Source organism: Durio zibethinus, chromosome 27 (assembly GCF_047325235.1).
Source record: "Durio zibethinus cultivar Kanyao isolate XHJ-2024 chromosome 27, ASM4732523v1, whole genome shotgun sequence".
NCBI lineage: Eukaryota > Viridiplantae > Streptophyta > Magnoliopsida > Malvales > Malvaceae > Durio > Durio zibethinus.
In genome coordinates, this window is record NC_143188.1 from 7,334,556 (window position 1) to 7,358,055 (window position 23,500).

General features: G+C 29.3%; 1 protein-coding gene and 1 pseudogene across 8 annotated transcripts; one reads left to right on the top strand and one right to left on the bottom strand.

Annotated features, from left to right (window-relative positions):
• LOC111280012 (nuclear transcription factor Y subunit C-3 pseudogene) lies at positions 1–2,594 on the top strand (annotated as a pseudogene). 3 transcript variants are annotated; one of them, XR_016334681.1, is made up of 2 exons: positions 1–458; positions 1,479–2,594. The product of XR_016334681.1 is annotated as a nuclear transcription factor Y subunit C-3 pseudogene, transcript variant X3 (transcript). The 3 variants fall into 3 exon arrangements; XR_016334680.1 differs by having other exon boundaries at positions 3–458; positions 1,449–2,594; XR_016334678.1 differs by having other exon boundaries at positions 10–458; positions 1,476–2,594.
• A 711-nt stretch (positions 2,595–3,305) lies between these two features.
• LOC149510885 (ATP-dependent (S)-NAD(P)H-hydrate dehydratase-like) lies at positions 3,306–17,170 on the bottom strand. Of its 5 annotated transcripts, none has more exons than XM_089756491.1 (11): positions 16,536–17,170; positions 16,272–16,339; positions 16,004–16,112; positions 15,797–15,920; positions 15,307–15,390; positions 4,978–5,039; positions 4,816–4,878; positions 4,302–4,368; positions 4,006–4,071; positions 3,769–3,897; positions 3,306–3,692 (listed from the first exon to the last, which is right to left on the bottom strand). In XM_089756491.1, exons 5-11 carry the CDS (start codon positions 15,330–15,332, stop codon positions 3,662–3,664), a joined length of 444 nt encoding a protein of 147 aa, XP_089612617.1. In that variant the 5' UTR covers positions 15,333–15,390; positions 15,797–15,920; positions 16,004–16,112; positions 16,272–16,339; positions 16,536–17,170; the 3' UTR covers positions 3,306–3,661. The 5 variants fall into 5 exon arrangements, with proteins under 5 accessions (XP_089612617.1, XP_089612615.1, XP_089612616.1 ...); XM_089756489.1 differs by having other exon boundaries at positions 16,272–16,343; XM_089756490.1 differs by lacking the exon at positions 16,272–16,339.
• Between the last annotated feature and the right edge of the window lie 6,330 nt (positions 17,171–23,500).

The following is a 23,500-nucleotide window of genomic DNA, read 5'->3' on the forward strand; positions in this document are numbered from 1 at the left end:
ATAAACCGTCCACTCTATTTGAGACCTCTTGTCATCAAAATTAATTTAAAAAAAAAAAAAGGAAAAGCCTAGAATGTAGATTAGGAATGAGGAGGAGGGGCAAAAGAGTAAAAAAAAGAAGGTCAACCTGAAACTCAACTAATGTTAGAAGTGGAGAGAGTGAAAGTCGGTCATCCATTAAACAACTCATCATCCACTTCCAAACCTCTCTGTCTCTCTCTTTCTTGAATTTCACTAGTAATTTAATACCTCCCACAGCCTCTAATCTTTCTCTCTTCCACACTAATCCAAACACTCATTAAAAAAAAAAAAAAAAAAACACACACACACACACAGAATACAATCCATCCGTTATTTTCCCTTCTTTATTTCTAGTTTGTTTTAGTTTTTTCGTTTAGGGTTCCAATTTATGAATAAGATCGAGTGATCGCCATCCAAACGACAAGCAGCACCGAAAGGTAAAGTTTTTCCTTTTTTTTTTTCTTTCTGGTTTTTATTTTATCACTCAGCTGATTGCGTTGATCATCATTAATTATCTCTGCAATTTTTTTTATATAATTGGTAAAGAGAATTTTTTTTCTTGGGATTTTGAATTCCTTGTACTCGTGTATATACGTGTATTTATACGTTTGTTTGTACCTAAAGAAACAGTTGAACTGCTTGCTATGAATATAAGCCTATACGTATATACTCTATATGTACTTATGTATACATATTCGATGTGAATTGCAATTACTCTGCTTGTTTTTGCAAACTAGTAAGTAATCTTTGTTTCGACAATGGAGTTGTGATTCTTGAATTATTCAAATTGATTTCATGTTATTTTAGAATAATTGGATTTTTTTTTTCCATGCTTTGGATAATGAACTATGATGATGGCTGTAGCTTTAGCAGAATTTGCAAGCGAACAACGTCAATGGTGCTCTTTGCTTGTTAACTGTATTTATTCAACTTGTCCAATTTTAATTCGTTGCCCTACCTATAACCATCAAATGCTAATAAAAAATAGAAATATTTTGATTAAGTATTTTATAGCAACTTGACAATTGACTTGTCTTACACACTAATCACTAGCTAGGATTTCCTACAATTGCCTTTCTCTGATTAATTACAGCAAATGTCTTGATTGTTCACTGTTTTGTATGAATTAGTTGAAAGCACGCAAAAGATGTTTTGGTAGTTTGATTGAGGATTTCGGATATAAGTTGATTGTATCAAGATCCAAAGTTATCCATATTCTGAGTTTTACGGGTTCTGGAAATCTATTTTTGATGTATTTTATTGTTGGGATTGTAATTTGTGGTTATGTGGTTGTTAAAGCAATCTTCTGCCGACATTGCTTTTCCATTAATTTATGTTTCCACTCTATGTTCTGGAAATCAATCTATTTCGTGTTCTTTTATTAATGCTTAATATTTCGTTTGTTTTATTTTGTTAAATCAATCTAGATTTGTTTTTTCTTTGCTTGGCACTAGAAGTTGTAGCATAAAGAATATCTTGCTAGTCAATATAGACCAGTATGGATCAGCAAGGCCGTGGGAAGACCTCCACAATGGGCCTATTTGGTAGTGCAGCAGCAGTTTCATATGGTGTAACCAGTTATCAACCTACTCAAATGGTAGGATCCTCTGCTCCTGGGTCAGTTGCCTCAATCCAATCACCTAGCCAGCCAGCAGGTCTCCCTGCCTCCTCAGTTCAGTTAGCACAACACCAACTTGCTTATCAGCATATCCACCAACAACAGCAACAGCAATTGCAACAACAACTCCAGAGCTTTTGGACAAATCAGTATCAAGAAATTGAGCAGACTACTGATTTTAAGAATCATAGCCTACCATTGGCGAGGATTAAGAAGATTATGAAGGCAGATGAGGATGTGAGGATGATATCAGCTGAAGCTCCGGTAGTATTTGCTAGGGCCTGTGAAATGTTCATTCTAGAGTTGACACTGAGGTCGTGGAATCACACGGAGGAAAATAAGAGGAGGACCCTCCAGAAGAATGACATTGCAGCTGCAATTACAAGGACTGATATATTTGATTTTCTGGTTGATATAGTCCCAAGAGAGGATTTAAAAGATGAGTTACTTGCATCAGGTTCGAGAGTTGGAGGTCCAGCCGATGGTCTTCCTTACTATTACATGCCACCACAGCTTGCTCAACAGGCTGGTGCTGCAGGTATGACTGTTGGTAAGCCTGTCATGGATCATGCCCTTTATGGCCAACAGTCTCGCCCTTATGCTGGTCAGCAGATGTGGCCACAACAACAGCAGCAGCCACCTTCGGATTCTTAAAATGAGATGCTAATGGCTGCTTATGAGCTGAAGGACAGTGCAAGTGAATTGATCATCATACCATAGTATGTGATTGAAGTCTACAACATATTACTGCATTTCTATTGCATTACAATTTAATTACCCCCCCTACATGTAGTGTAACGGTCGGAGGATGCCTGTTTTTTAGGCCCATGGTCCCTTTTTTTTAACTTACATCGTTATCATTTAGATTGAGGATTTGGAACTCAGGTGTTGTAAAGAATTTGAATTTCATGGCCTTTTTTATGTAAATTCAAAGTTCTGTGGTTGCCTCTTGTTATTCTACAAGTTATAACATGATATCGTCTCGTGGTCTGCCAAAACATGTTTCTTAGACTCATTTATCACAAATGCCAAATCTGAAGCATTAAAGAGAAGGGAAAATGATGATCTTTTTTAGTAGTGTGACAAAAGTAGTTATGTTGAATACATTGTACTTATTGCATGCAATCAATTTTCCTCGACAAAGGTAGTTATTCCACGTGAGATTTGTCTTTCCTGCTGATGCTTCTGACATGCCTGTACAAGTTTGTCCGGCCTGGATGCATTTTTAACTAACTAGCAAACCACATTCTTTTTGGTGTTTGCTTGAGATTATGCAAAATTAAACCCGTATGCTTGAGATTATAGAAAATTGAATTTAATCACTAAAACTAAAAATTTAATACTCCATCAATAAATATCACACCATTGTTAGCCTGGCAAACAACACTTTCACATGCTCATTATGGTGCGATTACTGGTGTTGGGATTTTACTAAGACAACCCTCATGCACTTTGATGCACGGAATTTTTTTTTTTATGAAATTATAAATATAAAAAGAGTTATAATTATAATTAACTATTACATTCATATATAATATATCGCTAAAAAATCAACTAACAAATTAAAACATAAACTAGGCCCATAAAAATGATTTTAAGTCCCTAAGCCTTCCATGTAACCATCCATTATACCGTCCAATCGAAACAGGGTTGAAAACCAAAGACCTAAGAAAACAACAGTCCACGGCAAAAGATCCTCTAATTTAAGCTCAAATTTTGGTCATGTCATTTTACACCTTTTAATGAATTTTCATCTAACTTGTTACTCAATTCAAGGTCATTAAAACTTCAATGTACATTAATCACCCTAGTGAAAACTTTCATTACTTTTTAGTAATAGATCAGGATCCTCACCCTACTTCCAGACCCCTTGAAAAGGATTAAAAAAGGCTATTCAATCCATTGAATCCTCCATTTTACATTATTATTTTTATCAACATTCCATGGAAACACCACCACAATTCATGATATGACAGAATTTTGTTGATGAAGCAGCCTGACTGAGTGTGGGCGGGGCGTCCATTATGTAGAAGCTGGAAAGATCGCCACCAAACTGCATCAATAGAAGTAACGGGTTAGATTGAAATTTTTATTTCATTTTAAATTCATTGTCATCAAAGGAGAGTTACCTTCGGCCCAAGCATTCAATGATATGGGTGGTAAGAGTTGCCCATTTCTTATGCCCAAGAGCAAGAGATGCAGCCTTCCTCAATAAAGCAGAGCCCGCAATGCAACCCAAGACAGTAGGCTTTGTTGGACTGTAATGATCCCATGTTTAAGAAAACAGTCAATGACCATGTAGGAGAGAAGATTGAGGAACTATAGGGAGTGAGCCAGGAATATGAGATAAATCTGCCCAGAACTACCTTATAGTTGGTTTCCTTTCAGTAGCTGAAATATGTTGACGAGCCCAAGATAAAAATACGGCAACGCTGTCACAAAAGAACAACATGAAAAAGATCAAAGTTATTCTATTATGCTCTTGAAAGCTGAATTCTAGAAAAGATGCATCACTCCAAAAAAATGGGTAAGAAATAAGCCAAATAGAATGTACAATGCGCAAGAAAAGCAAAAAAGGATATCTATGAAAATCGAAGAAAAATCAAATTCACCAGCTATTTTAATAAACAAAAATAAGATGAAATTCTAATGAATCAATTACCTTCCAGAAAGTATATTAACTTGGCCACCACAACGCCGTGGGGATCCATAAATGCCCACTGATTGGACTACATAACACAAAACTATGGCATCAAAAAAAGTTTTACAATTTCCAAACCCAAAGAAAATAAATAGGGGTGCTTCCAAAATCAAAGAAAGTCAGCAATCAGAAAATGCAATTCTTTGGGCAAATAATAAAAAGTGCAATTCTCAAAGTGGATTAAATTTTAAACCAAATCAAATCATATGACTTTCGCCAAAACTCTCAAACGCACAAGAAGAAATGTGGACACAACAATAGAAAGTTTGGAAAAGAAAAACCAAACTTCGAAGGGTTTTGGAATTTTGGGCCACTAGCGATGAGTAACAACACATGATACAATGCAGTAGAACCATAAAAAGACAATAATTTTAGCTTGCTTTCAAGAAAAATCTAGGTAGCTCATTGATGCTAATAATTTTTTATCTTCACAAGATCAAAAAGATTTTGGTGTTAAGAGGCATATGTTAGTCACCTTGTGTTTCAAATATGTCCTGCATCTGTAAAATTTGTTGTATTGGCCACATATGCAATTTTCCTAAAAGAAGATGCATGCCACCATTCTCAACTCAAATGTTGTAATAAAGATCATACATTTTATCAGCATAACACATTTGCGAGTCAGAAGGTTCCATACCTATTTCACCATCGCTAATGAGGTTAGACTTACCTTTCCTTGAGATAGTTACACCACCAATCCTGACCAATAGGCAAACTTCAAATTAGAAAGTTTTCAAAAATATGACAACCTATTATTTACAAAATCAAATACAAGATAGACTACAATATATAGCAAATATAATACTAACAAATGAAAACCAAAAGAATGTGGTCCCAATGCTAAAAAGGGATATTTATTAGCAGTTCTCATCTATGCCTCTCATATAGAGAGAAGCTTGATGACTATGCAGTTGTTGGTATTTGCCCTTCAAACCGAATCATATTTTTGCTAAAATATTGTCATATTTTGGCTAAAATATTGTCATATTTGTAGTACTTTGATATTTGATATCTTATAAAGGTCTTATTTCTTTATAATTGAGTTTGTATGCATATATTTCAATGTTGATGCTTATATGATAAAGTCCTCGAAATATAAATAAAGCTTTGCGAAGGAATTACAATGAGATTGTAATTATGAGATTATCATTGCATAAATGCTATATGTTCCAAAATTGTTCCTAGTCGATGCTTTATCGATAAGAGGACATTGACAAAAACGTTTAAGACTAGCACGTGGTTATACTCTTGCTTATGAAACAAGCAACCGATCTCATAGGTTGAAGTTTTGAATAAACTTGAGCTAACCAATGGGTGCTTGTTACAACAACAAGTTCACTGAACATGACCCAATATGAGATTGCTATATGGTAGTTCACATAGTGTCTATAGCTACATTCTCATGTGATGGTTGTATTGATGATCCTTTGACTTGAAATTACTTATGATTTTATATGATGAATGTTATACTTTGACTTTATTTTACTTATGGTTTTAACCAAAAATGTTCCAGTCGAGTATTATTAGGTATAACTTGAGGTATATGAAGAAGCATAAAATAATCAAGATGGAATTTATCAACTTCTATGATCAAGAAAGTATTTCAACTAGTCTTGATTGAATTAACTTAAGAAATCTTTGGCAAAAGTGAAATAAGATTTTAGAATTGTTCTAAAACTTATTTGTGAGTTAATGTTAGACACAAGACTTAACATGATTGAACAAGATTGAGTAGACACTAAACCATATTCAATACTCAAACTAAGATACTATGTGATGAAAGGATATTAATTATACACTAAGACCATTCACGGATAGGTTGTCAAAGCATATTAACTTTTCTTTAGCAATTGTGAGTAATGGCAAAAAGCTAGTATTGATCATGATTTATAAACATAAGATTGGCTAATTAGATAATTGGTGTTAAAGGCAAAAAGTTTGTTTTATCCATAGCTGAAAACTAAGGCTTACAATACTTATGTTTATTACCAACATGCTAAAAAACCTAATGGGTCACACACAATAGAACAATTGTGAAAGATTAAAATTGGGACAAATTAAATTAGACTTAATTTGATTTTCGTATAACCAAAAGTAGAGGGAAATAAAAACAAGAGAAAAAGTTTTCCTTGTTTCCTACATTCGGTTATGCATAAGGTTAATTGTGCAAATTTGCATTCCAAACAAATTAAACCTAATGGGGCCAAATCTTCCCTATATAAAGAACATCAAGCTGGCACCTCATGTAAAAGAGCAACCAACCAAGCATCTAAAAGAAAATACAAGAGCTCTTGCAAACACTTACTAACTATAGTGAGGCTTTGAGTTCTACCAAACCTTAGAGAAGGTTGTTTCACAAGAGTTCGTGTGATCACCATTAGAGTCTAAATATTTGAACAACTTCTTGGCTTGGAATCTATTTGGAAGGTCACCAATTTTAACTAAGGGATTTGTGACATTTATGGTAACACCCTTAGCCGAAACTATGCATATTTGTATATATATGTTGTTTGTATAATCTTATTGATTGATTTTAGCTTTAGAGAATTAAAATTTTTAAAAATTCTACTACTTTAACTCTGATAATGATATATAATTCCCTTTAAGTGATATCAGAGCCTTGTCAATATAGATTATACAAATTAGGATTTTGTTTGGTTGTTTATTATATCAAAACTGTTTTGATTGTAATCTATTGTTATGATGTAGAGGCCAAAAAATTAAGTTTTTCTATATTGTTTTGATTGAATTCTTTTAGAATATCAAAGTATGATATCTTAGGATGATTGAGATTAAATTTTATGATTTATGGATATCGTTTGTATACTCAATGAATTTTTCGTTTGCAATCTGTCTATATTAGGAAAATTCTGCTGTAGTGATATTACGAAAATTATTTCTTACTCTAGGCATATTATTTAGCTACGAAATTTTAACATGTGAAAATAGACATATTGATAATCATTTTTGAAAATTTTCAGAATTTTTGGAGTTGATTTTGTGATTCAAAAGTTGATGATAAGTTCAGCCCAGAAATCTGCCAGTGGTGGCTGGGCATGTAAAATATGCATATGATACATGGTTGCCCTAATATGATTATGGCAATTAGTTTTCTTGATGCAGCTAGCATTCTTAAAAGTTAAAAGACTTTAAAAACTTGCTCACTATGATTTTAACGAAAATCTACTTGGTAATTAATATTGAGAACCTTAGGAAACTTGTTCATCAATATTTCAAGATTTGCTTTCTTGATCACCAAGTTTAGTGAACTGGTTTTACAAAAATCAAAGTAATTGTAACTTGTGATTCAATAATCATGACCAAAGGCATAAGAAAGCATGGGAAAGAGTTTAGAACTCTTGGATGGTGGCTAATAGGGGCGGCATAGCAAAAGATGGCCAAAACTACCTAGTTTCCATAAAAAACTACTTTAGTCGCAACTTGCTTTCCTTCTTGGATGGGTTTTCGGTCAAACCCTAGATTGGTGCTCTTTCTTGTTGAATTTGGATTCCTAAATAGTTTGGATTTGAGAAAAAAGATTTCATATAAAATCCAAATTGAATTGGATTTTCTAAATTTTCAAAACTTCTAATTAACAAGAAACTATTTCACTACAACACCTAGTTGGGCTAGAAAAATCCCAATGCATGTAATTTGGCTTGATTTTAATTGATTGATATTCCTAAATGGTTTAGAGTAATGTTGACCATGTTACATTAAAATTGAAGTAAAATTATAATTCCTTAATTGTTTAGGAAATTATGATTGCAAATTACATATTCCTAAGATAATAGTTAGACAGATTTGCCCATGCTAGCTAAACATGTCTGTCTTGCATCAAATTGAGTTGGATTGATAATTGTTATATAATATTGATATTAATTCAAAGAATAAATGTGCAAGATCTTGAATTTGAACCAAACATGATGATTGTTGTAGAATGCATGTTAGTTATGAGATAAATATCATGTATGTTATATTGATTTGTTGTTATACATGCTAGAATTTATATGTGATAGATGTCATGTATAATTGTGAGATGCATGATAAGATTACATATATTGGATATATGATGAATTCTTATGCATGCTTGATGAGACTTATGATGAATTAAAAACCCTCATGAAAAATATTAAGTCTTGATGCCTTCTATTAACATAAACAACTGAACTTTCTACAAGTGGGCCTTATTGAGACAAAACTCAAGGCACTCATTATTCGAAATAAGGTTGTGTTATGGATAATGGGTCTTAACTATCATTGTATTGTCTAGATGCGAAAAACTTAACTGTGTAATGATAAAGGCAATGATTGGCCAAATCACATAAGATGTGATTAGACAAGGAGTTGTCACCCAATTGATCTAGGAGTCACATGGGGATGTGATTGATAAGCAAGTTATCTACTTAATTTACTTATCATGGCTTGTTGAGACAAACCTCAAGGTTATGGTAAACTAAATGGGATCTTAGCCCACTAGAAAAATATGATTTCTTTGATTGATAGTGAGAGTTATTAATTTGATTAAAATAATGTAAGTAATCAATTTATAGATTTAGACCTTATCTATATTGGTATTTAACAATATGACTAATACTTCTTCAATATTATAGGTTGCAAAATGAGTAATAACGTGTCGCTTCATAGCATATTTGATGCTAACAAGCTCACGAGGCCTGACTTCAATGATTGGTACCTCAATTTGAAGCTAGTGCTAAAGCAAAAGAAAATGCTTATGCTCTTGATGAACCGGTTTCACCAAAACCATATGCTGGTGCTGATGATGTAGTGTCACGAGTTTATGAAACCCATAAAAACCATGATGATCAAGCCGTATGTATCATGGTGGCTAGCATGACCCTTGAGCTGCAAACGCAACATGAGAAAATGGATTCTCTGACAATCATTTTGCACCTTAAAGAGTTATTTGACAAACCAGGGTAGATTGAGACCTCTAAGGAATTGTTTTGAACAATGATGTTTAAGAGCACTTCAGTCAAAGTGCATTGTCTTGAGATGATCAATTGGATTGAAAAACTTGGACAATTAGGTTTTGTGATAGATCATGAGTTAAGTTTGTCTTGATCTTGTCATCTCTTCCTAGTAGCTTTTCATAATTTGTAATGAACTTCAATATGCATCAGAGGGAAGTAACATTACCACAATTGATGAATATGCTAAACATTGCCAAAAAGTCCATTAAGAATCTAAAGCCTGAAGCTCTTTTGGTCTCTTCATCTAAGGCCAAGAAGAAGTCAACTAAGAGGAAGAAAAGTAAAAAGGTTGATAAGAAAAAGGATGTAAGCAAAGCCATTAAGCCTGCTAGCAACATTAAGAAGGACAATGGTGCATGTCACCATTGTGATAAGGAAGGTCATTGGAAGAGGAATTGCAAGGTTTACTTGACAAGCTTGGAGGACAAGAAGTCTAAAGAGACTTCTACTTTAGTTATGTTTATGATTGAGATCAATTTATCTCTTTTGACACATCTTCTTGGGTATTGGATATCGGATGTGGTTTTCACCTATGTAATGACATATGGGGACTAAAGAAGAATAGATGCCTAAAGAAAGGAGAGGTGTCCTTGCATTTTGAAAATGGCGCAAGTGTTGTTGCCTATGTTGTGGAGATTTATTATTTTCCTTTACCTTCTGGTTTAGTTTTAAAACTAAAGGATTGTTATTATATCCCTGTCATAACTCGAAACATCATTTCAGTTTCTTATTTAAGTATGAATGATGGATACTCATTTAATATTAGAGGAAATTGTTATTCCTTTTATCTAAATGACATGTTTTATGGCATGGGAATGCATGATAATGGCTAATATATTCTTAGATTAAACAATGATATTCTCTATATAAATGTCAAGAAGGCTAAACTAGATAAACCGAATCAATCTTGAGCCATTATGGCTCAATCACATCAATGAAACAAGAATCACAAAGTTACATAACCAAAGATACTTTGATCCTTTTGATTATGAGTCATATGGGACTTATGAATCATGTTTGCTTAAAAAGATAACCAAATCACCTTTTATTGGAAAAGGAGAAAGAGCCAGCATGGTTTTTAGACTAATACATTCGGATATATGTGGCCCAATGAACACAAATGCTAGAGAAGGATACTCCTATTTCATTACATTCACTGATGATCATACAAGATATGGTTATGTGTATTTAATGAAACACAACCGTAAATCTTTTGTAAAGTGCAAAGAATTTAGAATAGAAGTTGAAAAGAAAATTGATAAAAGCATCATGATACTTAGATTTGATCGAGGTGGTGAATACTTAAGCTATGATTTTCTAGGTTATCTAAAAGATAATGGGATTCTCTTACAATGGACTCAACATGGAACACCATAACACAATGGAGTTTTTGAAAGGAGAAATAGAACCTTGTTAGACATGGTTCAATCTATGATGAGCAATTTGAATCTTCTTGTATCCTTCTACGTTTATACAGTTGAAATAGCTGTTTATCTTCTAAATATAGTTCCATCTAAATCTGTTGACAAGATCATATGAGATGTGGAAAGGTAAAAAACCAAACTTGTCACACATAAAGATATGGGGATGTGATGCGTATATGAAGCATCACAAGTCAACAAGCTTGAAGCTAGATCTGTTAACTGTAAATTTGTGGGATATCCAAAGGAAACTATTAGATATTATTTCTACAACTATGAAGAACAAAAGCTATTTGTTTCTAAACATGCTATCTTATTGGAAAAAGAGTTTATTCTTGAAAAAAATAGTGAGAGTAAAGTAGAACTTGAAGAAGTTCAAGAAACATAAATTGACACAAGAATGGAACTTGAGCCAATGGCTAAGGCATCAAATGTGCAACTAGAAGCTCAAAGTACATAAAAACTCCATTAGTCAAGTAAGACTCACCAAGCTCCTAAGAGATATGAATTTCTTGTGGACAAGGATGAGTTGATCATAGATGATCATCCTACTAACTATCAAGAAGCAATGTTGGATATTGATTCTAAGATATAGAAAGAGGCCATGAAATTCGAAATGGAATCCATGTATGCAAACCAGGTATGGACTTTGGTGGAACCACTTGAAGGGATAAAACCCAATGGGTGGAAGTGGTTTTTCAAGAAGAAAACCAACATGGATGGCAATGTACAAACGTACAAAGCCAGGTTAGTGGTAAAAGGTTATAATAAAAAACAAGGAGTTGATTTTGATGAATCTTTTTTACCAGTAGCCATGTTAAAATCCATTAGGATTTTGCTTGCTATTGTCACATACCATGACTATGAGATATGGCAAATGGATTTCAAAATGGCAATTTTTAATGAGAATTTGCAAAAAGATGTGCACATGACATAACCCGAAGGTTTTGAATCCAAAAAGAATGCTGACATGGTGTGTAAGATTCAAAAGTCTATTTATGGACTTAAGCAGGAATCAAGGAGTTGGAATATATATTTTGATAAAGCAATTATAAAATTTGGATTTATAAAAAACGTAGATGAACCTAGTGTATACAAAAAGACAAGTGAGAGTGCAATCGTTTTCATAGTGCTATATGTGGATGACATATTGCTTATGGGAAATGATATACCCATGCTACAATCTACCAAGATTTGGTTATCAAATAAGTTCTACATCAAGGATTTGTGAGAAGCAACATATGTGCTTGGCATAAGAAACTATAGAAATAGATCAAAGAGGTTGCTTAGTCTCTCACAATCTAGATACATAGACAAAGTACTAAAAAAGTTTAGCATGAAAGAGTCCGAAAGGAGATTCTTGCCAGTCTTGCATGGTATAAATCTTTCCAAGGACATCTTTTCCTAAGACACTAATTGGAAAAGATAGCACAAATAAGGTTCCATATGCTTTAGCAATTGGAACACTTATTTTTGCAATGTTATGCACAAGGCCTAATATCTCATATACTTTAAGCATAACAAGTAGATATTAAGCAAATCCAAGTGAATGTCACTAGATGGCTATGAAAACAATCCTTAAGTACTTGAAAAGAACTAAGAATATGTTTCTTTTCTATGATGGAACCAAACTCCTGGTTGAAGGCTATTGTGATGCAAGCTTTCAATTCGATAAGAATGATAGCAAGTCTCAAAGTGGCTATGTTTTTACTCTGAATGGTGGAGCAATGAATTAAAAAAGTTCCAAATAGAGTACAACTACAGACTTTGCAATTGAAGTCTAATTCATCTCTGCATTTGAAGCTGCAAAAGAGGTCGTTTGGGTCAAGAAGTTCATAACTGAACTAAATGTTGTTCCTAACATTGTTGATCCAATAATAGTCTATTGTGAGCCAAGGAACTAGGGTTTCATCAAAGATCCACATCTATTGAGACAATATCATCTCATTAGAGACTTTGTTTCTAGAGGTGATGTTAAAAAAAAATGAGTACCCACTGAGAATAACATTGCTGATCCTTTTACTAAAGTTATGTCCCAACAAAAACATGATAAATATGTAGTCAAATATGGTATTAGATACATGAATGATTGGCTTTAGTGCAAATGGGAGATTGTTGGTATTAGCCCTTCAAGCCAAATCATATTTTGGCTAAGACATTGTCATATTAGTAATACTTTGATATTTGATATCAAATAAAGGTCTTATTTCTTTATCATTGAGTTTGTATACATATATATTTCAATGTTGATGATTATATGATAAAGTTCTCTAAATATAAATAAGCTTTGCAAGGAATTACAATGAGATTGTAATTATAAGATCATCATTGCATACTCGATGCTTTTATCAATAAGAGGACATTAACAAAAGCTATTAAGACTAGCACATGATTATGCTCTTGTTTATGAAGCAAGCAACCCATCTCATAAGTTGAAATTTGAATAAACTTGAGCTAACATATGGGTGCTTATTACAAGAACAAGTTTACTGAACATGACCCAATATGAGAATGCTATATGGTAGTTCACTTAGCGTCTATAGTTACATTCTTATGTGATGGTTCTATAAGTGATCCTTTAACTTGAGAATATTTATAATCTTATATGATGAATATTATACTTTAACTTATGGTTCTGACCAAGATACTCCAATCGAGTATTGTTGGGTATAATATGAGGTATATGAAGATGCATGAAGTAATAAAAATGGGATTCATCATCTTATTTGATCAAGAAAGTATCTCAACTAGTCTTGATTGAATTAACTTAAAAAATCTTTAATGAAAGTGAAATAAGATTTTAGAATTGTTCTAAAACTTATTTGTGAGTTAATGTTAAGGATAAGACTTAATATGATTGAACAAGATTAAGTAGACACTAAACATATTCAATGTTCAAATCAAGATACTATGTGATGAAACGATATTAATTATACACTAAGGCCATTCATGGATAAATTGTCAAGCCATACTAACTTTTCTTTAGCAATTAATGGTCATGGCAATGAAGTTAGCATTGATCATGATCTATAAATATAAGATTGGCTAATTGGAGAATTGGTGATGAAGACAAAAAGTTTTCATCCATAAACGAATACTAAGGCTTACAATGCTTGTGTTTATTGCCAACATGCTAAAGAACTTAATGGGTCACACACAATAGAACAATTGTAAAAGATTAAAATTGGGACAAATTAAGTTGGATTTAATTTGATTTTGGTATGACCAAAAATAGAAAAAAAAAAAAAAAAACAAGAGAAAAAGTTTTCCTTATTTGGTGCATTTGACTAAGCATATGGTTAATTGTGGAAATCTGCATTTCAAGCAAATTAAACCTAATCTGGCCGAATCTCCCCCTATATAAATAACATCCAACCGCCCACTCTTGTAAAAGAGCAACAAACCAAGCGTCTAAAAGAAAATATAAGAGGTCTTGCACACATTTATTAACTACAGTGAGACTTTTACCAAACCTTAGAGAAATGTTGTTTCACAAGAGTTCATGTGGATCACCATTAGAGACTGAATATTTGAGCAGCTTCTTGGCTTGGAATCTATTTGGAAGGTCATCAAATTGGACCAAGAGATTTTCAGCATTTAAGGTAACATCCTTAGCCAAAACTATACATGCTTGTATATATAAATTGTTTGTATAATCTTATTGATTTATTTTGACTTTAGGGAATTAAAATTTTTAAAAATTCCGCTGCTTTAACTTTGATAATGATACATAATTCCCTTCAGCAGTCACATTCACCCATTCATGGGCATGTGCAATGCAAATGAAAGCTATGGGCCTTAGATCCACCTTACACCTTAAATTCAACAAAATGTTATCACTAAGTTATAGTGGGTTAAAGTAGAAAAATAAAATAAATAAAACCATATTCTCTTCAGGCATAGAGTTCTCTCTTATCACATTATATATCAATATCTATATGATACAAATGCTTTAGAGTACCAATACAGAATAACAGCAATTGGATCTTTCCTCTATACCAATAGATCGAAATGGAGGAAATGGGTTTTCTTCTCTAACCAATGTGAAGGAGTTACTGCTATAAAGTAAATCCATGTGCATGCCAGTTTGTTTGAACAATGTCCACATATTTACAAACAATAATGATACTAAAAACTGAGTATATCTGTGGATTTCTCAAAAACAAAAAATGTTTCGATCCTTTATGTATACTCATGACAAAAAATAATCTCAAAAAAGATGATTTGTATTGCTCATGTGGTTTAAATTGCATATATTCAGGAAAAAAAGAGAACTTGTAAAAGAAATATATCCTTTAGAAAAAGAGAGCAATTCCCCATGAGTGTCTTGATTGTTTATGTCACTTTCTGAACCAGGCGCTTGAATTCATTCACATTTGGAGTTAAGACAGCTAAGGGATAGCTACTAACAATATCAACACGGTTTGTCACAAGGAAGAGTCTGTCCTAGGAAATAACAGGTAATACACAGATAAATGGCATAAAAATTAAAAAAAAAAAAGAGAGAAACCAGTATGTCAAGCATGAATCTTCATCAGAAAATGCACTTACTTGTTGTTACTGATCACATAACCCATCTACAACTATTGGAACATTTGACTGCCTTGCAAGTGTCATGATTTTGCCCACACATTCCTGAACATGATCTACAAGGATTAGTTGCTAGCTAAGAAAAACAAAACACATATGTTCATAAACAATGGATGTTTATGACTCCACATAAACACGCATTTTCAACAACATTTGTGCCATTAGGTTCTACTGCCATATTTCATGTTTTTATCCATATAAGCTCATAGCTAAATTCACATAATAACAAGCTGGAAAAAAGACCTGCAATAATACATGAACATTCCTCAAGGAGAATTAAGAAAAGATTGAAAAGCTGCAACATAACATGGACATCCCTCATCCACAATTAACATTGGATTGAAAATGATTCACGTATTTAGAAATCAGAATTCAGAAATGCATATGCATGCATCTTAAGTTGAATTAGTAATTAACATGAATTTTGATGAATTAAGTGAGAAAAGCACACCAGAAGAAATGGGTCCCTTCCAAGGCCTGGACCGATAACCAGACAATCAAATCTTTCAATCCATTTATCAAACTCAGAAAGAATCTTCTTTGAGATTTGTCTTCCTCCCTCATCATCAACATCACTTTCTCATCAAAATAGCATATCAATCAGAAATTAAGCCAATGAATATTGAAAGATTAATCTGAAGAGAGAAATTGAGATCACCTAATTCTATATGACTTTTCTAAAATGAGGTGCACTATTAATTCAGGACTATAGCCTTTTATAACTGTGGCACCACTTCTGTACAGAAAACATGCGACAAATCTGCACCCTGCAAGGGGAAGTAAAAGATTCACATTCAATTAAACTATAGGGTCATTAGTAGATGAAAACAAAACTAAACATTCTCAATAAGGAAATCTACAAGAATGGAACCAGAAAGAAGTTAAGGCCAACAAAAAAAAACAAGAAAAAAGGAGCAAACACTAACAATTTTCAAAGCTGAAATAGCAGCAAGGTAAGGTGCACCGGTGTACTCACAACACCCTCCAATAACAGCTATCTTCCCTCACAGAACAAAAATGGGATTTCCATGTAAAATTTAATTCGGCAAACAAATCAACCAGCATTGCAGAAACACCATTGTGACATTCTTAAAACCTTTGGTAACTTCAACCATTGCCCTTACCAAAAGAAATTTAAAAAATAATAATAAATAAAATAACAGAGGTGACTTTATCTTGTGAGATCTTACCAGCTTGGCATTTATTTCTAGTTGGGTCAAGGGATGGAGTAATTGCCCTCAAAACATTCTCAGCATCAGCCTCGAAAGAAGCTCCTGCACTCGAGCATTTCACTGCTTACATTCTTTTGAGATGAGTGAAATCACTGTACCCCGCAAGAGACCTTATCAAAACCTGTTGCCTCCCCATGACAGCTGATGAAGCTAATGATGAAAACCCAGAATTCATTCCATGCTTAACAAATATCAGTAATCAAGCAAACCAACAATCTTTCTTCAACTCAATAACAATAAAAAAAAAATAATCAACTATTAAAAATTGAATTTTTAAAAATGGTTCAAATTACAATTACTGATTTTGAACTGAACAAGAATCTAAACATGGGAAAAAACCTACGACCCATAGCAACAAAAAATTCAAACTTTTACGTAAAAGTCACCCGAAATTTACAGCAGCGTGTAATATAGAAGAAAAAGGATCAGCTTCAGCCTTCAACTATTAGCTGAATTTTTTTTAATTGGATTTTTAACACGTCATCTTTTCTCATCTGCCGTTCGCTTGGGTTGATAAAAACGGGGTGCGTTAAAATTTCATACAGGAAACGACGTCGTTTTATGGAGTTTGGAAATTCGAGCACAATTAGGGTAGAGCAAAAGAAGAGGGGAAAAAGGAAAAGAGCAGTGAGATCAGCTACGCTAGTAATCGAATCCTTGGCATTCGGGTACTTGACCCCATAGCTAAGATTTAAGCTTTTTTCTTTAAAAGAGCGCTTAGTTTATAAAATATTGAATTTAAAAAAAAATGTGATTTTGGATAAAGTATGATCCCAAATTTTTTTTTATTTTTAGGATATTTTGTTTTTAGATTTACTCATTTGATTAAAAAGAATCCATATATATTAATTTTTATATAATTACTATAATATTTTTTATATATATTATGGTAATTTTTTATTTTGTTTTATTAATAATAAATATTTAAATGAAAATTTATACTTTTAGCAGCAAAAAAAGATAAATATTTTATTTGATTGTTATTTTATTTATAAAATATCATTAATTGAGGCATTTGGTAATTTTTTTAGTAACAAAAATTATATGAAAATTGTAAAAAAAATCAATTAATGTGTTTGCTATTTTTTTTATATCATGGATAAAATTAAAAATGTTTTTTTAATTTATTTATAAAATAATCATTTAAGACGTTTTTATTGAGAAAATATCTTAAATAATCCTTTTATTAAATCCTTCCTCTTGCTTTAAACTTTTGCCTTGAGTAAAATCCTTACTCTTGCCTTAAACTTTTTGATGTTTTTTTGTTAGCCATTCTTCAAAAACTTGCTATGCCTTTTTGTTTTGCAGGATTTTAGGCGGCCAAGCTTTGCAGTATTTTTTATTAAAAAATAAAAAGATTATTTAAGATATTTTTTGTACAAAAATATCTTAAATAATCATTTTAATTTTTTTATATTATGGATCATTTAATAATAATCCTTTAATTTATAAAAAGATTATTTAAGATATTTTTGTACAAAAAATGCCTTTGGATTATTTAAGGTATTTTTATATAGAAAATGATATTATTGATGATCATTAAAGGCATTTGTGTACAGAAACGCTTTAAAATGATCATCAATTATGATGTTTTTTAAACCTAAACTCCTTCAATAATTCATGCCATCACTTAATTGAGGCCAAAGATTATTTAAGGCGTTTCTTCATGCCAAATGCATTAATTGCAATATAAAAAAATATTTTTTGTGCAAAAATCTATAACTTAATGGAATTCCTTAGCTTTGTTTTGTCATAAACCAATTGTTTCTGTCCATACAAACATATTCAAAATAAAATAGTACTAGTTTATTAATATTCCAAAAATTGATAAATGAAAAAGCTAAAAAATAAATCTGTTTATCAAATAAATTTAAATAGTTATGATTGCTTGAACAATTATTTATTTCAAATAGTTATGATCTTTTGTTTTGTCATAAAATAATTATTTCTATTCAAATCAGTTTATTCAAAATAAAATAATACTAATTTATGAATATTATGAAAATTAATAGGTAGGAGATTTAAAAAATAAATATGTTTACCAAATAAGTTCAAATAGTCATATCCATTTGAACAACTATTTATTTGAAATCGTTAAAACCTTTTGGTTTGTCATAAAACAATCTGTTCACGCAAAATTATTTAGAATAAAATAATAATGATCTATTAATATTTTAAAAATTAATAAGAGATATAAAAACTAAATTTGTTAACAAAAACAGTTCAAATAGTTATGATTATTTGAATAATTATCTATCTCAAATCGTTATGGTCTTTACTTTGTCATAAACAATTGCTTCTTTTCATACAAGCTTATTCAGGTTAAGATAATACTAATTTAATAATATTTCAAAAATTAATAAGTAAGAAATTTAAAAAAAATGTATTTGCTAAACCAGTTTAAATAGTTAAGACTATTAGAACAATTATCTATTTCAAATCATTTTAATCTTTTGTTTAGTCATAAAATAATTATTTCAGCTCATACAAGCTTATTTAAAATAAAAAAAATTCTAATTTATTAACATTTAAAAATTAATAAATAAGAGATTTAAAAAAAATAAATCTGTTTACTGAACAAGTTTAAATAGATTTGACTATTTGAACAATTTTTTATTTAAAGTCATTATAACCTTTTATTTTGTAATAAAACAATTATTTCAGTTCATAAAAACTTATCTGAAATAAAATTATGCTACTTTACTAATATTTCAAAAATTAATAAGCAAGAGATTTAAAAAGTAAAGCTATTTTAGAACCAATTCAAATAGGTATGATAATTTGAACAAATATCAATCTCAAATAGTTATGATCTTTGTTTTCACATAAAATAATTATTTGTGATCATACAAGCTTATTCAAATAAAAATAATACTAATTTAATAATATTTCAAAAATTAATAAGAGATTTAAAAAATAAAATGTGTTTGTCGAACTAGTTCAAATAATTAAGACTACTAGAATATTTATCTGTTTCAAATAGTTCTGACATTTTGTTTAGTCATATAGTAATTGTTTCAATTCACACCAACTTATTCGAAATAAAATAATATTAATTTATTAACATTCAAAAAAATTAATAAGCAAAAGATTTGAAAAATTAAATTTGTTTACCAAACAAGTTCAACTCTTATGACTATTTGAATAATTATTCATTTAAAATTATTATGACCTTTTGTTTTGTCAAAAAACAATTGTTTTAGTTTATAAAAGCTTATCCAAAATAAAATAATGCTACCTTATTCATATTTCAAAAATTAATAAATCAAAGATTTAACAAATAAATTAGTTTACCAAATTAGTTCAAATGATTATGGCCATTTGAATAACTACCTATTTCAAATCATAATTACTTTTTATTTTGTCATACAACAATTGTTTTTCAACATACAAACTTATTCGAAATAAAATAACACTAATTTATTAGTATTTCAAGAATTAATAAGAGATTTAAAAAGCAAATTTGTTTATCGAAACTAGTTCAAATAGTTATGACCATTTGAACAATTATATATTTCAAATTGTTATAACTTTTTGTTCTATCATAAAACAATTGTTTTTGTTCATACAAGCTTATTCGAAATAAAATAATAGTAATTTAGTAATATTCTAAAAATTAATAACTAAGAGATTTAAAAAATAAATCCATTTATCAAATCAGTTTAAACAATTAAGACTATATGAACAATGACATATTTGTAATTGTTACAACCTTTTTGTTTTGTCATAAAATAATTATTTCAGCTCATACAAGCTTATTCAGAATAGAATAAAACTAATTTATTAATATTTTAAAGATTTATAAGTAAGAGATTTAGAAAATAATTCTATTTACCGAACTAGTTCAAATAATTATATTTGTTTAAACAATTATCTATTTCAATTTGTTATTACTTTTTTTTCATAAAATAATTGTTTTTGTTAATATAAGTTTTTTTGAAATAAAATGATACTAATTTATTAACATCTAAAAAATTAATTAGTAAGAGATTTAGAAAATAAATCTGTTTACCAAACCATTTTAAATAATTTTGACTATTTGAATAATTATCAATTTCAAATCGCTATAACTTTTTATTTTATCATGAAACAATTGGTTTTGTTCATACTATTTTATTTGTAATAAAATAACACTAATTTCATAATATTTCAAAACTTAATAACTAAGAAAATTAAAAAATAAATTCAATTGCCGAACCAGTTCAAATAGTTAAGATTATATGAATGATTATTTATTTCAAATCATTATGGCCCTTTGTTTTTAGTAAAACAATTATTTTGTTCGTACAACTTATTCGGATTAAAATAATAATAATTTAATAATATTTCAAAAATTAATAAGTAAAAGATTTTAAAATAAATTTATTTACCAAATCAGTACAAATGGTTAAGATTATTAGAACAATTATCTATTTCAAATCATTCTGACCTTTTGTTTAGTCATAAAATAATTGTTTTAGTTCATACATGTTTATTAAGAATAAAACAGTACTAATTTAATAAAATTCAAAAATTTAATAAGAAATAGATTTAAAAAAATAAATCTATTTACCGAATAAGTTTGAATAGTTATTACTCTTTGAATAATTATCTATTTAGAATCGTTATAACTTTTTGATTTGTCGTAAAATAATTGTTTCAGTTAATACAAGCTTAGATGAAATAAAATAATACTAATTTATTAATATTTCCTAAATTAATAAGTAAGAAATTATAAAAAAATATATGTTTACTAAATCAATTAAAATAATTATGGCCATTTGAACAATTATCGATTTCAAATCTTTATGACCTTTTGTTTTATCATAAAATAGTTATTTTTTATCATACATGTTTACTTGAAATAAAATAATCTAATTTATTAATATTTCAAAAATTAATAAGTAATAGATTTAAAAAATAAATCTATTTACCGAACTAGTTCAAATAGTTATGACTATTTGAACAATTATTAATCTCAAATCGCTAAGATCTTTGTTCTATCATAAAACAATTGTTTCTGATCATAGAAGCTTATTTGGTTAAAAATAATACTAATTTAATAATATTTCAAAAATTAAATAAGTAAGAGATTTAAAACATAAATGCGTTTGTCAAACCAGCTTAGATAGTTAAAACTATTAGAATAATTATCTATTTCAAATCATTTTGACATTTTACTTAGTCATAAAATATTTGTTTCATATCTTATAGGCTTATTCAGAATAAAATAATCCAAATCTATTAACTTCAAAAAATTAATAATCAAAAGATTTGAAAAAATAAATCTATTTATTGAGCAAGTTAAATAGTTATAACTATTTGAACAATTATTTATTTAAAATCATTATGACATTTTGTTTTGATATAAAACAATTGTTTTAGTTCATAAAAGCTTACCCAAAATAAAATAATACTAATTTCTTAATATTTCAAAAATTAATAAGGAAGAGTTTAAAAAAATAAATTTGTTTACTGAATAAATTCAAATAGTTTGACTATTTGAAAAATTCTCTACTTAAAATTATTATGACTTTTTGTTTTGTCATAAAACAATTGTTTCATTTCATACTAGCTTATTCAAAATAAAATAATATTAGTTTATTAATATTCTAAAAATTAATAAAAAAATGATTTAAAAAGTGAATTTGTTTACCGAATCAGCTCAAATAATTATAGCCATTTCAACAATTATCTATTTCAAATCGTTATTACTTTTTGTTTGGTCATACAACAGTTGTTTTTAATCGTACAAGCTTATTTGAAATAAAATAATACTACTTTATTAATATTTTAAAAATTAATAAGTAAGAGATTTAAAAAATAAATCCATTTACCAAACCAATTTAAATAATTATGACTATTTAAACAATCATATACTTGAAATCATTATAATCTTTTATTCTATAATAAAGCAATTATTTTTTTTTCATACTAACTTATTCGAAATAAAATAATACTAATCTAATAATATTTCAAAAATTAATAACTAAGAGATTTAAAAAATAAATTTTTTTGCCAAACCAGTTCAATAGTTAAAACTATATGAACAATTATCTATTTCAAATCAAAAGGTCATAGCCATTTGAAATAGATAGTTGTTCAAATAGTTATAATTATTTGAATGTATTCAGAAAATAGATTTATTTTTTAAATTTCTACTTAGTAATTTTTGAAATATTAATAAATTTATATTTTTTTATTCAAAATAAGCTTGTATGAACAAAAATAATTATTTTATGATAAAATGAAAGGTCATAATGATTTAAAATAAATAGTTGTTCAAATAGTTATAACTATTTAGACTTGTATTGTAAATGGATTCATTTTTTAAATGTCTTACTCATTAATTTTTGGAATATTAATAAATTAGTATTATTTTATTTCAAATAAGTTTAGATGAACTTATACAATTGTTTTATGACAAAACAAAAGGTCATAATGATTTGAAGTAGATAATTATTCAAATAGTTGCAACTATTTGAACTCATTTGGTAAACATATTTATTTAAAAAAAATTTTCTTATTAATTATCGAAATATTAATAAATTAATATTATTTTAATCCGAATAAGCTTGTATGAACAAAAACAATTATTTTATGAGAAAACTAAAAGTCATAACGATTTAAAATAAATAATTATTCAAATAATTATAACTATTTAAACTTATTCAATAAATAGATTTATTTTTTAAATCTTTTACGTATTAATTTTTAAATATTAATAAATTTGTATTATTTCACATGGAATAAGCTTATATGAGTAGAAAAAATTGTTTTATGACAAAACAAAAGGTTAAAGCCATTTGAAATAGATAATTATTCAAATAGTCATAACTATTTGAACTTGTTTAGTAAATAGATTCATTTTTTAAATCTATTACTTATTAACTTTTGCATTATTAATAAATTAGAATTATGTTATTTTGAATAAGCTTGCACAA

Coding starts and splice junctions, on each gene's coding strand:
- LOC149510885 (XM_089756490.1), bottom strand. CDS start 15,332: ATGGGTTATGTGATCAGTAACAACAA. Junction 3,898..4,005: donor GAAAGGAAACCAACTATAAG/GTAGTTCTGGGC, acceptor GGATCATTACAG/TCCAACAAAGCCTACTGTCT. Junction 3,693..3,768: donor ATTGAATGCTTGGGCCGAAG/GTAACTCTCCTT, acceptor CTATTGATGCAG/TTTGGTGGCGATCTTTCCAG.